Below are 14,969 nucleotides of genomic sequence, written 5' to 3'. Positions count from 1 at the left end.
AAATTCCGTCCATGTAAAATAATTCTGTCTCCTCTTTCTGGCAGGGAATATGAGATCGTCGCTGATTGGCTGCACCTTGCTCAAGCCGATATCTTCGCTCGATCGATATCCGGGCGCGGGACGGTCACACTCACAGGTCGGCATGTTGGTGAACCTTTCTTGTTTAGCTTGCACGTTATTCATGTCAACGAGAGCTGCAAACAACTTCTCTAATTGGTAGAATGTGGACGGACATTGCATTCGTAAGTTTAGCTATGTTTTCGACTTCAAAATTACGTTGAAAACAAAATGGGAATTCGTTAGTCGTTGCCAAACTTGCATTTGCAAGAAGCTGTGCAATTTATAGTCCCGTGTATTCAAGTTTGTGTAGGGTCCTACTGTAGTCGACCATGCCCATGCCAGGCCAGGGGGATTGGTCTTTTGTGCACACCTAAAATGGTAATGAATTATACAGGCTGATATTTAGGCCTAGATTTTGATTAATGGTGTAAAATTCATACTCAGACTGACTCAGAGCAAAATGCATGTTGAAATTGGAAACTTCATTGGATGACAAATTTTATATAATTATTGACTGAGTCAGTGATTGACGTGATTTTATTTTTAGATTATTAAAAACAGCTTTAGCTTGGGCACCCACACGCATTGCGAGGTTAGTATTAATACTGGTAAATTAAACCATTGAACCATGTTTGGCAGTGGATTTCGAATTGACAGTTAATGAGTTAGTGGGTCGCGCATGCTGGCTTGCTGCGATCCCACTTCTGCAAGTGATGTCCACGTCCATAAGGCATTAAACACACCACTTCTAAGTAATGGCTTGGTTTTTCTGTGCGCTGTGGCATGTCAGGGGCGGATCCAGCTTTTATAAAGGGGGGGTTGGGGTGGTATGTGAGGGAGCGTAGCGACCGAGTCCAACCGAGCGGAGCAAGCGAGGGTGTTTGGGGGGGTGTCCCCCCTCCCACGTAGGGAAAATTTTTGAAAATCTGTGTGTGAAAATGGCGTTTCCTTGCATCTAAAACACCACTATTTTTTATATAGAGGTCGTTGCCAAATTAACCCCCATGAAAATTTGTAAAATTAAGTTGCAATCCCCCATTTTTTTTTTTTTTAATGGGGGGATTTTTGTTTGGGGATGAGAATTGGCAACCCTGGCCTAGATTGTCACTTCCGCGGTGGCCCGTGTCCTCAAAAAAGCTGATGGGGGGGCAAAAAGGACTATGTGACATTTGTTTGCCCAACCCTCCCCCCAAATAAATAATAATAATAAATTAAATGAAGACATAGAAATAGAATAAAATAAAATTACAAGTTTTTTAAAAAAGATAAGATTTAAAAAAAATGGTCCCCAGATTTTTTTTTTTTTTGGGGGGGTTGCAACCCCCCCTCTAGATCTGTTTCTGCATGTAATGAACCCTTGACTATGAGTTGGGCTTGTCCGTAGACTCTAATGTTAGAGTCGAGGCCTATCTCGGCTCGGGCCCAAAGATGCGCCACCGCGCACAGAAAAATCATGTGGTATGGACACCAGAAGTGAGAATGAGATCCCATGCGCGACCCACTGACTTAGATATCCACTGCCAAAACGGTTCATGGTACAGGGTATAGGGCAAGTCCAAGAAAAGGTCACCCTAGAAGGTAAAATTTTATCTCCAATTTAAGAAGTTATCTTTGGAGGGGTAAGAAAGCCTATCGCCTGTTGTGGTAGCCTAAGTATGTTTGGCCTAGGTCCTAGCCCCACTCATTACTAGTACAAGTTTAGTTACTTTGAGCGATGTTTGTGCCGGCTCCACTTCACCACCACTACTATACGCTCCATCTGGCTGAACATCGTGTCCGTTAAGTCGATCTGATATTCCGAGTGACAAAGGTGGGATTTTATGGGGAAATATAAAACTCATGGAACATCACGATCTTTAAAAACAAAACTAATATAGGAGGGGGTCCAGTGTCCGGACATGTTATCTTTTGGTTACACTTCGTAATTCAGAAGGTTCGTAATTCCAAAACACGTGAATTCATTATTGCCTGAACCACAATGTTCGTTAAATCGAAAAAGGGTTCGTTAATCCGAACATTTGTGGCGTAATTCCGAAGGTTCGTTAATCCGAAAAGGAATAATGAGTGATAATTCCGAAGGTTCGTTAGTCCGAAAACGAAATGAGGTTCGTTAATCCGAAAACGAAATGAGGTTCGTTAATCCGAAAAAACTAAATGAACAACGAACCTCATTTTTTTTCGGACTAACGAACCTTCGGAATTATGACTCTCATTATTCCTTTTCGGATTAACGAACCTTTGGAACAACGAACGTCATTTCAATTTTTGGATCGTCCGACCTTCGGAACAACGAACCTTATTTCGCTTTCAGATTAACGAACCTCCGGAATATCCAAACCTTCGGAATAACGAAGCTTCGGAATTATGAATGTAAACAATCTTTTTGAAGCCTTCCTTTTTGTCTTTGGATTACACTAAAAATATGAATTCAATACTTGTAATCATCTTCTATTTTGTTCTTTATATTTCCCAACATTTTGTACTAAAATTTGATGAAACTTCGCTTCTAACTTTTTTCAAATGACTTTCTAACATTGATCGTGTGGACACACAACCTGTACGGACACACAACAACTGAGTGACCTGAAACTCAGGCAGGACGTTTAGCAATACTTGATTAACCTTATGCCCAAATTTCATGAACTAGGTTTCTAAGTTTTCATTTAAAAAACACAACCTTTTGTTAAGATTTGGTGTTGATGCCGCCACCGTCAGAAAAACAGCGCCTATAATATAATTTTACTCTCCTATGCAGGTGAAACAAAACGGAAGGAAAGAAGGGAAAACACAAATTTTGCGCATTTTCATGTATTTATTTTCAATAGTCTCGGCAGTGCAGCCGTCCTTGCATGGTAACTATTATATAAAGATTATCCAGCAGCTTGCAAAGGAAAGTCAGTTTCAAAGTAATTTCTTCAGTGCACAGATGAGGCGAGGGGGTCTTCGGGCGCTTGCCCCCTCTCCTCTCCTACAAAAATAAATTATGACCAAGAAAGTAGAAAAGAAAATGGTGAAATATATTTTTTCTGAATATTATGCTTTCATTGGATATTTATAAAGTTAAATATTTTTATTTTTTTTGCTCGCTCACAAAAAAAAGATCTGCCCAATTATTCATATCTAGCCCCTTCAAAACTTTGGCTCACTTCGCCACTGATTTGTTTCATCACACTTCTATGCAAATACTTACGCCTATAGAATAGAATACATTATATCCTACATAGAGTAAATCATGTATAGTACTATTGGTTCAAGTAGCATCATGTGACCGAATATCAACTCTGACGTCATACCTCGATATATTTTTGGATACTAGTATATCGAGGTCTGACATCATTATTTCACAAAACTGGATCTAGCTAAACTCTCAGGCACACCGGCCAGCGCGCTCTCTCCCGGGCAAGTCCAGCGATGTGTCGGCACAGGCACTGATCTGCGTTCTGCTGAGCACGATGGCTCAGAGAAAAGTAGGTAATTCAACTCAAGTAACCGGACTTTGCAAGCTCATCACATAGATTTTGGTTATAAATTATAAAAAGTTGGATAAAAAACAAATATATCAGGCGTTTCATTCGAAAGCATAGTGGGAATTATTAATCCTCGGTTGGACTGGCAAAACTACTATATTTCCCTCGGGGCTTCGCCCCTCAGGAAGTAATTGTCAGACCAACCTCGGATAAATAATTCAACTATACTTTCTCAAAGCCTGATATATTTGTTTACTATTTCTCATAATTCCATATGGCTTTGTGTAATTATTTTGTGTCCTGAATTACTTCATTAATATGAAATTTTATTCAGAATCACAAAAACTGCAAGCTCTCTTTTTCTCCTAATAATCAGAGACAAAATGAGCCCAAGATTTTGAGGGAGTCAGATGTGTCATATCAGGCAAAATTCAATAGAAGTTGTGAGCGAGCAAGCTTTTCATTAAAAAAAATCACATTTTGTAGCTTGACATAAAAATATTCAGAAAATGTTATATTTCATTTTTCTTTCCCTTTTTTTTGGGGGGGGAGAGCATCCCAAGCCTCCCCCCATCTATGCACCTCTGTCTAGTGTCTATATTACTGTTATATTGTTATTTCAAGACTAATTTTCATAGAAACGATTGGTTCAGAAAAAATATTAAACACATGCAGCCTTTCATGGAAAGTTCCCCCGGTTGTCCCGAAAAGGTGTGTTTTGTTTGACTTTCCTCCTCAACCCACCCTTTCGAGAAAAGCTCTCGCGGCATATCTCAACGTCCGTATGACATATTTGTCCTGCCCACCAGAGGTGAAGGCGAGACTAAGGGATCCAAATGTCGTCTGTCCGTCCGTCACAAACCTGTAATGACACATAACTCCACAACCGTAAGTCGCTTTTAAACCAAACATGGATGGTAGATGGACCTGGGTGACCTGCATGTTGAGCTGCAGTCAGAGGTCACATGGTAAGGTCAAAGGTCATTTTCAGGTCAACGTTAAAGTTTACATGCAACACTTTTATGACACCTAACTCCACAACCGTAAGTCGCTTTTCAACCAAACTTGGATGGTAGATGGACTTGGGGGACCTGCATGTTATGCTGCAGTCTGAGGTCATATGGTAAGGTCAAAGGTCATTTTCAGGTCAACGTTACAGTTCACATGCAAGACTCTTATGACACCTAACTCCGCAACCGTAAGTCACATTTCAACCAAACTTGGATGTTGGATAGACATGGGGGACGTGCATGTTATGCTGCAGTCAGAGGTCACATGGTAAGGTAAAATATCATTTACAGGTTAAAGTTTACATGCAAGACTCTCTTATGACACCTAACTCCGCAACCATAAGTCACTTTTCAATCAAACATGGATGGTCGATGGACTTGGGGGACCTGCATGTTATGCTACAGTCAGAGGTCACATGGTAAGGTCGAAGGTTATTTTCAGGTCAACGTTAAAGTTTACATGCAACACTTTTATGACACCTAACTCCACAACCGTAAGTCGCTTTTCAACCTAACATGGACAGTAGATGGACTTGGGGGACCTGCACATGTTACGCTGAAGTGGGAGGTCACATGATAAGTTCAAAGGTCATTTTCAGGTCAACGTCAAAGTTTACATCAAGACTCTCTTATGAAAACTAACTCCGCAACCGTAAGTCACTTTTCAACCAAACTTGGATGTTGGATAGACTTGGGGGACGTGCATGTTATGCTGCAGTCGGAGGTCACATGGAAAGGTTAAAGTTTACATGCAAGACTCTCTTATGACACCTAACTCCGCAACCGTAAGTCACTTTTCAACCAAACTTGGATGGTAGATGGACTTGGGGGACCTGCATGTTATGCTGCAGTCAGAGGTCACATGGAAAGGTCAAAGGTCATTTACAGGTTAAAGTTTACATGCAAGACTCTCTTATGACACCTAACTCCGCAACCGTAAGTCACTTTTCAACCAAACTTGCAGACTTATGCTGCAGTCGGATGTCACATGGTAAGGTCAAAGGTCATTTTCAGGTCAATATTAAAGTTTACGTGCAAGGCTGGTATGACAAGTGTTATTCCATCCCAGTAATTTCACAATGAAGTTTCGATATAATTCTTGCGTGCCCTCGCAAATCACAATATTTCTGGTTATTTTCATAAGTGGGCGAGACAAAAATTGCTTTTGCCTTGTTTTTTAGTCATGTTCAAAATGAATTAGTGATGATTTCATTTTTCTCGGCATTTTAATCCCCAAGTCTGCATGGTTTAATTATGTTTGATGCATGTTTTGCCTTTAGTAGACAGCTGGCAGCCCTCTGTCTCGAGGAGTATTTTTATATCTTTTTCTGTATTTGGTGAGTGAAGCCAACGAAATTCAGCTGAACAACCAACATAAAGGCATGGTCACACCGGCCGAGCGTTGTTGGAGCGGTAGGGAAAGAGGGTAGAATTTTTCTCTCAAAATGGGGGAAAAATCGAAAACAAAAAAACAAATCGAACTTGAAAATGGTAAACGGTAGCGAGCGGTGATGATTTTTTTTTCTCTCCGCTCCACGACCGCTCCAACAACGCTCGGCCAGATGCCTTTACACTTAAGGGGAATCCAGCCTTGGTCATAAAATATAGTGTTGGAAAGGAGAAAATTAGATAAAACAGAATGGTGAAAGTTTGAAAGAAATCGGACCAGCAATAAGAAAGTTATGGCTGCTTTAAAATTGAAATCCCTATGATTATGTAGATTTCAAAGTGGCAACTGGGTAAGTAAATTATGACAAGAGGCAAGGACAACTTTCCCATAGGCCATGTACTTAATTATCAGGGATTTGTGTTTTTCTCCTAACTGCCCTTCCCCTGGGGCAGTAATCTAAATATAACCCTGGTAGTATATTGTTTTATGTCCTCATGTGAAAGAAAAATAAAAATTTGAAGTAAAACATTTGAAAAAATGACATATTAGCCATTTTATGTATTGGAGTACATGGAAGAGTAGTCCTTGCCTTACATCACTGTGACATCACATATGTGGCCAATTTGCAGTCTCGTGGATCTAGGGATTACCAATATTCACAACTTTAAAAATAACTTTCTTATTATTTGTCAGATAGTGTTCAAACTTTCACCTATCAACTTGACTGATTTTTCTTATTCCCCTAAGAACAAGTTTTTATTTGGGTTGGATTCCCCTTTAACAGAGACCGAAGCTTTAGTTCTAGTTTTGGCTCTGCTATTTTTTGATTGGATGTATTTCCTGATTTATCACAATAATTGCAAGTTTTATCATAATTTAACTTTTTGAAAATTATGCTATTATGTGATTAAGGCTACATCTCTTGTACTTTCTACCGATAGTCTCAATATAACGTTATTAATGGATTATTTCTTGTTAAAAATCCTAAAGATAGGAACTAACTCTGTGGTTGGTAGATAAATATGACTCACTTGTCCAGGTGTTGATAAACGGGCCGCTGCTGAGTAGGCCTAGAGTTTTCTTAATTATATATAATTGATTTCATGACATGTGTTTACATTTGCTGCAGATTCCCATTCAGCCGTTGGACTGAACTGGTACTGTAACACAGTATGGATGGTCAATATGAAGCAAGCTTCATCGAATTCCTCCAAGAGCTCTGTACTCTGTTCTGATCATTTTGAAGATGCTTGCTTTGACAGGACTGGGCAAACGATTCGTCTAAGACAGGATGCTGTCCCAACCACATTTAATTTGCCGCCTCGTCATCAGAAGGTACAGTAGATCTATATCATACGTGTTTTAAAGAAATATAATCTCTGTATTATCTATCTACCTTTGGTTTGACAGAACAATGTTTTGAATATTCCATTCTCAGTAGCCAAAGAGAAATGAAAATTATCCTATTCGTTAGGGTCACCATGGACCTCGGCCTATACTGTGTACCAGGGGACTGTGTATTTTAAGTTAACGCTTACTAAATGATCAAACAAATTAAAAATTTGGTTTAGCCCTACATAATTAGCATGAGCTTCTTTGAAATTGCAAAGCTAAGGGTGTATTGCTGATTTTTCATAATTTATTAAAATTCATTTTTGATAAATTATTTTATGCATAAATAGAGAATTCTCTGCTGTACAGTTAAGTAAATCTCTAAATAAGTTCCCAAGTTCTACAGTGCGTATGAAAAAATGGGATAGATTTGAAAAGTCTATAAAATTTTTGTTTCAAATTATGATCTCAATATTTTGGTGTCAATACATGCTATGGAGTCTTATCCTTCAAATGCTATTAAAATAATTTGGTTTTGTTCGTGCTTACGCAAACACAAATTTTTGTTTTGTCTGGGGTAAAAAAGGAAGCTTGCGCCAAAATGGCATAATATGATGGTCGGACTTCTTGCTATCAGCAGAATTCCTCTTAACCTTTTCATTATCTTTGCCATAATTTTCGAATTATGCAGTCAAAATTCATTTCCAAATCTACTTATTTATTTGGATAGTTGTGGTGTTGTTCCTTTTTAATATGTTCTCTTTTAGTTTTGAATATTCCTTCCTTAGGCAAGAACATTTTTTAAAACCAAATTATGGTAGAGCGTGTTTTTTTTTTAATCCTTTCATTGTGTTCTGCAAAGGTTATGATGCCTTTGAACAGTGGCATACTGAGGGGTGGGGGCTCGGGGTGCTCCCCCCCTCCCAATACAAAATTATGACCAAGGAAAAAAGTGGAAAGAAAAATAACAGAAAACATAGAAAGTGAAATATGATATTATTCTGAATATTATGTCAAAATCACAAAATTGGATATTTTAGTAAAAACTGGAAATTTTTGCTTGCTCGCTTCACAACTTTTCAATGCATTTTACCTGATCTGCCATATCTTGCTCCTTCAAAATTGACTCAATACACCATTGCCATTGAAAGACATGAATATTTTCTTGTTTGTCCTGTCAAGCACATAATTAAACTTGGTGAAGGATTCAATGACCCCTTGAAAATAGGATTCATGTCTTTTATAGGTACCATTACATAAATTGTTTCACATAATTATTATCAAAGGTACCATAACATAATTTGTTTCACATAATAAAAAGGATTTGAATGATTACAAATTCTCCCAATTAAAAATGCAAATCTTCTCACTTGGGTTGACAAGAAAGTCTTCTTACTTATGAAGCAAAATTCAAAGGTAAAAGAAGTTCAAATTAAAACCAATGTAATTCAGGTAAATGAATAAATTTATTAGTGAAATTTGACAGCATTTTTCGAAAATTATGGCAAAGATAATGAATATATTATAAGTCTGCTGATTAGCCAAAAGTCTAAAAGTATAAAACGTCCCATGTTCGCTCAAGCATGAATTTATTTTTTAAATGCCATTTCAAAGATAAGATCTTAGAGCATCTATTAATATCAAAATATAGATATAATATTTTGAGACAAAGCAAAGATTTTATAATTTTCAACCAATAAGTACAAGAATAATGATGCATTTGTCATTTATGATTTAAAATAGAATTTCCATTGGATTAGATTTGTAAGAAAAATAATGTTTTTGAGCAATTCTAGGTCCGACATGAACTCATACATTGTTGCATTACTGCGTATCCGGATGCCGCAAACTTGGTCCCTAAACTTCTGCGAGACTTGACCAACAAAAAAATATGAGGACATGTTTCTAACTGTGGAATTATTGCAAAACATGTGGAGGGGGGCTTATTAAAGTGATGGTCCAGGCTGAAAATATTTATACATGTAGCTTAATAAATAGAGTAGAAGTCACTGAGCAAAATGCCGAAAATTTCATCAAAATCAGATGACAAATAATCAAGTTATTGAATTTGATAGTTTATAACAATAGTTTGTGAAAACGGTCGTCATGAATATTCATTAGGTGGGCTGATGATGTCACATCTCAAATTGTTCTTTTGAATTTTATTATATGAAATTATGTTTATTAAATTTTATCCTCCAAGAACTAGAAAAATTGGATTGACAACTGATTTAGTACATTAGATATTAATTGCTGAAACTTATTTCATCATAATGGAGACACATCATTTACACATGTATGAAATAATGAAAAAATTATGATTTTATGAACCAAACGGAAAGTGGGGATGTGACATCATCCCACCTAATGAATATTCATGATATGACTATTTTCTCAAAATATTGCTAAACTTTAAACTTCAATAACTTTATTATTTGTTATCCGATTTTGATGACATTTTCAGCATATTGCTCAGTGGATTCTACTCTATGTATTAAGATATAAATATTTTCAGCCTGGACCATCCCTTTAAGACCCCCCCCCTTCCTCCTTTGGGGCCAGATAGGGTTAATAAATCATCATGAATATTTAAACATGTTTATTTTGCTGCAAGTCCATTGAAAAGGATTCATTTCTAAACAAATATTATTCTAAATGTACTATTGAATATTAATTTGACAAATTTAAAGTCATTTTTTTCATTCTTGCATCTCGGTTTATTCAATTTTTCTTCTTTTTTTAATGTTTTTTTTTTATTCACTCTTCTCGTACAGAATGCACACAAACCAGGGAAACCCTCGAAAGAAAGTCATTTAGATTCAGCAAGCAACCTCCCAGATACTGCAAAGACACCTGTACCAAAGTCTTCAGCACCTTCCCTGGGACTACTACTCAATGCCAAAAATCTAAGAGGGGTAAAGTGGAAGATAACAGCAACATATATCTAAATGGGGTATTGTACAGTATGATTGATCAACCAATGATACCAGTTGTATTCTGACATTTAAATCCATGTCCCTCTGACCAATGTTGTCAAATAAAAACCTTGCTTTGAGCATAACATCCTCAAGGTGGTCTGAAATTCTATTAGAAGGTACATGTAGTCTTCTGTGGAAGTTCATTTTATGCTTTGACTGCTAATCTACAAGTTTTATTATCAATATGCTAGTGTTCTGAAGTTGATGTGTTAATAATCAATTGTTTTAATGTTTTATTCTATTTAAAACATAATAGATGGAGACCAGCAGCATGGCAGCAGGAGCTAATGTTGGTCGTGATGAGGCATATACCACCATCAACAATGCTGCAATTGCAGTCACCACCACCAAGTCTGCTTCTGTCACTGCCATCACCATTGCCACCGCCATTACCAAGACCACTCCTGACACAAAGCCCCCAAGTCCTCAACTGACCAGATATTGCAGCTGGAGAAGGATATACCAGGAACTTCAAAGCCAGGGCTTGCCAGTCTCCTACAATAAGAAAAATGCCATGGGCCCATCTAATGAACTAGTAGTAGAATATTTGGCCACAGTTGTAGAAATGCAGAGACTAACATACTGCCACAGGTAAAAATCAATGTCAGATATGATGGATAGTCTTTGAAATATGGGTTGCAGAATGAATATCAGTAAAACCCATCATGATGTGCTATCTGATTTAACCCTAAAAAGGCGGTGGGAGCCCAAAAATTTTCACGATAAATCCACAACGTGAAAGATTGTGCCGCGTCATTATAAAGCCTTTTTTAAAAAAAGTTTATGAGTTTTCAGACAAAATTTGTGACACCTGGGTACCCGGTTCTGCAATTATGCAACATTGTGCATTGTGTAATTACACATGTCAGAATTGCACTAAAATGTGATTTCATGGACAAATCCAATGCAAAATCTGTTTCTAGCCAGAATTCATAATTGTATCATACCGGTTAATGTTTATTTTTACTGATTAAAATCAATTAATTTCATTGTGCTTATGATCAGAAAATTTTGTCAACAATATAAAAAAAGTAAAAAAAACAAAGAAATACTTAAGAAAGGAAAAAAATACATATGAAAGGTATTTGATATCAATTAATTTTTATGTGTCTGAACAAAAACTTCAAGGGCTGTGTTTATAGATTTCCAGCCAAATTCTAATTTCATGCATGATTTAGTAAAATATATAATTCTAAATAATTTTAGAATGATCAAATATACAATTTTTTCATCTGTGGCAGGCATTTTGCATTTCTTCACAATTGCGCAATTAACGGTCAATCTTGAGGGCCCCCACTCCCCTTCCGCCCATCTTTCCTGCCTCCAAAATACCCTGGCAGTCTTATTAGGGTTAGATTAAGTCTACATTAAGCAAACATAAAATTCTTACAATTGAATTCAGTGGCGTAATGAGCCAAATATTTTGAGAGGGCTAAATATGGCGAATGGAACAAAAGTTCTCCAAAGAGAGCGAAGGGAGTGTGCAAAATTTTAGAACTTTTTAATACAGAAATCAAAATTTGGAAAGATTTTGACGTAATAATATCCAGTAAATACTCTCTATTTCACCCTTTCTCGTTCGCTTTCTTTCTTTTTCTCCTTTTCTTTCTTGGTCGTTAAACATTGGGGGGGGGGGCAGTCAGACCGCAGGTCCCTATGCTAATGAGCAAAAAGTCCAGATACATCCAAATCATCTCGTGGCTGAATCCTTGCAAAATCTTGTGATTCGTGAGATTTTCTTTCTCGAGTCTAAGAATTTACCTGTTTTAAAGAGAAATTCCAGTATTGGTAACGATCTCAAAATGACTTTTTACAGAATCTAATATAATGACCACCCAAGTGTCTGTTTGTATGAATAAAAAATATGTGCCAAAGGATTCTGGAAGAAATTGTGTAATTGCTGAGAAATAAGCAAAATAAGCTCATATTCCAGCAATAATAATACACTGTCCCACGTGTGCCTATCTGTGTTGGTGATCTTCAGTGTGAACATTTTTCAGCGTAGATTTCAAGATTTCACAAAGTTCAGTTTATGTAACTTTACCAAATCTAGATCCTCGATGATATACTGACAATTAAGCCAGACTTTCTCATGAAATCAGTGTTTACTGCAACTACTGGCATTACTTTTTAACCTCAAGTTAAATTAAATATTATTGCACTATCAGATAGAGTAAAAGTTACTCTTTCATATTGGTCATTTATTTTGTATACAATATTTTGTTAAATAAGTAAATTTCTGGCCTGAAAGTGTGCCTCAAAACTTAATTTTCTTCTTCCATTTTCTTTTGCACATTGTGCAAACTTTTTATTTTGAGCCTCAATGATATCCATATCACCATAAAGCTGAACTTCTTTTCTTTCTCACAATGCCACTCTTGATATGCGGCACCTTTTAATCGGGTCAAGATCACACTTTTCCCACTAAGGTACAATACGAGATTTCTGTAATTTTGTACTTGCATGAAATCCAGAGTTCTGATTGGCTGGATAAGGTTCACAGAACAACAGGCACAGGGTATTTGAGGAGATTACCACATGGGAAGTGTGACCTTCCTACGAACCATGGCACTGGAACCGTTGGAATTTGCCACTGGGTGGTCCATTTGACCAATCAGAATGCAGTATTCTTGTTTTCAAACTGCTTTATGTACTTGGCAAATGAAAAGTGTGATCTTGACCCGATTAAACCAATTCTTATTTTGAAACCTATATCGTTTCAAAGCATACATATTCAGCTTTATCATGATATAAAAATCATTTGGGCTCAAACACAAATAAAGTGTGAAAATAGCAACTTTTGTCAGGTGAAAATATTTATTTTATAGCATATTTTAGATCAAACTTTGAACCTATATTACAAAATCTTTGAATAAATCCAAACATATGACATGAAAGAATGATTCTTCTTCTTTACAATGGTACCAAATTCATGAAATTCGATGCACAGTTAGAGCAGCAATGACCGAATGAAAAGGTGTTATGGTCCGCGTCAAGCTCATTAAATATACAAAACATCTCAAGTCATGAATATCATTTGGATGAAAGAAGCCACTCTCTTGGGACCTGCAGTCTGACTGGGGGGCATGGCCCCCATCTATACATCAGTGATGGATTTAATACTTTTTGCATGTACGATGACGATGCTCGCTCTCTCTCACCCATCCTCACTATGTGTATATGTGTGTGCAAGATGAATTATGAGGAATAATTGCATGAAGTGACGTTTTTCAACCAGAGATTGATCCTTATGTATTACTTACTATTGCATTTTTGTTCATCATATTGACCCATCTTGACCCCTTTACCCCCCCCCCCCCCCTGACAAAAACCTAATAGTCAAATGAAGTTTCCTTTTCTTTTCTTTTGATATACATGTAATGTATTCATGTGAGAAAAAAAATTATAGTGCCAAACATTTTTTGAAAATTTTAATTTATTCCTTCAGGTGAGGTTTTGTCCACAGTTCCAGAAGGACACAAAATAGTATCAGAAAGTCATGCCAGAATCAACAACTGAAGGGTTTGAAGAGCCAGATAAAGAGCCTAGAAATGTGATTTAAACGTAAGTTAAACTTATTTATAATTCTGATTCATTTTGGCATAGAAAGTAAGTCATAATAACAATTTGAATGATTTTTGTCTTCTTGATTTGCTCTTTGTCAGGAATCCAAATTTTAGAATTAAACTCTTAGTTTGAGGTGTTGATGATTTTTTTTTCAGCTGCAAAAGTAACAAACCAATATCAATCATTGGTCGATAATGTGACTTGCTTTCTCTTGCCAAATTGGTACATGTACATGTATATTCTGCATTTCTATAATGATTGACCCCACCACTAGCACATAAGATGCAACATGTCAAATAACTGTCAAACTCACTTCATCATGTATTTTATTATTAATATTTCATTAAAGGAGTAAAAGGACTCAGAAAGATTACCCGAAAAAGCTCACAGAATTTTTTTTACTGGTAGACCCTTTACATTCATTTGATGAATTGAGTTCATGCAAAATCAACTGAATGTTATGAGTACAAAATCCTGTTAATACACCTTACTGTGAGGCTATTCTGGTAGGTCATCCCGGGAGTGCCTGAGGATCTTGTCCATTTGGATAAATCTTGCAAAGTACCAAGAGGTGCCTCCACCCCCCCCCACTCTATTAAGGGTTAACAATGAAATTGAAATTAGGAATAAGTTTAGTATCTTGCTCATATGCATTATAAATTACTATTTCAGGTACTTCAATCACATGCACAGTAGGAGCAAAAACAGCAGCAAACACACAGGAGATGTAACACTACATTGACCAACAGCAACAACTACAGCAGCATCAACAATTTCTGCAGGAGATGCAAAAACCACACTGGCAACCTCAACAACATCAAGGTGTCCAACAAACACTCCGGGAACGTTAACAGCAACCACAGCTTCAGCTGGAGTTTCAACAAACACATCAGAAAAAAACCAACAGCAGCAAAAAAACACTTATGAATAATGAAATGAATCTAATTGAAACTCAAAAGCCAATGACGCAACATCTTTGACAAACTGAGACAATTATTCATTCTTTTACAGGATAAAGAAATACTTTTTTAAAGTGTAAATTTGCAGGAACACAATGGATGTTCCTATGTATCTATTTAATGAAATAAATTTGACTTTAATAAATTCAGTAAATTCAATTCAATAAATTTAGTGATTCAATAAATATCTACTTTTATTTGTCAAT

At 36.7% G+C, this 14,969-nt stretch overlaps 1 protein-coding gene across 3 annotated transcripts; it reads left to right on the top strand.

Moving 5' to 3' along the window:
- The first annotated feature begins 37 nt into the window (after positions 1 to 37).
- LOC121410056 (THAP domain-containing protein 5-like) lies at positions 38 to 14,689 on the top strand. 3 transcript variants are annotated; one of them, XM_041601902.1, is made up of 6 exons: positions 38 to 242; positions 7,057 to 7,262; positions 10,034 to 10,174; positions 10,494 to 10,828; positions 13,686 to 13,801; positions 14,477 to 14,689. In XM_041601902.1, the coding sequence occupies exons 2-5, from the start codon at positions 7,104 to 7,106 to the stop codon at positions 13,687 to 13,689; spliced, it is 639 nt and encodes a 212-aa protein (XP_041457836.1). In that variant the 5' UTR covers positions 38 to 242; positions 7,057 to 7,103; the 3' UTR covers positions 13,690 to 13,801; positions 14,477 to 14,689. The 3 variants fall into 3 exon arrangements, with proteins under 3 accessions (XP_041457836.1, XP_041457837.1, XP_041457835.1); XM_041601901.1 differs by lacking the exon at positions 38 to 242 and adding an exon at positions 1,389 to 1,638; XM_041601903.1 differs by lacking the exons at positions 38 to 242; positions 10,034 to 10,174 and adding an exon at positions 1,387 to 1,638.
- The last annotated feature ends 280 nt before the right edge of the window (positions 14,690 to 14,969 follow it).

Source organism: Lytechinus variegatus, chromosome 3 (assembly GCF_018143015.1).
Source record: "Lytechinus variegatus isolate NC3 chromosome 3, Lvar_3.0, whole genome shotgun sequence".
NCBI classification, from domain to species: Eukaryota; Metazoa; Echinodermata; class Echinoidea; order Temnopleuroida; family Toxopneustidae; genus Lytechinus; species Lytechinus variegatus.
This window is presented reverse-complemented; position numbering and strand designations above follow the sequence as displayed.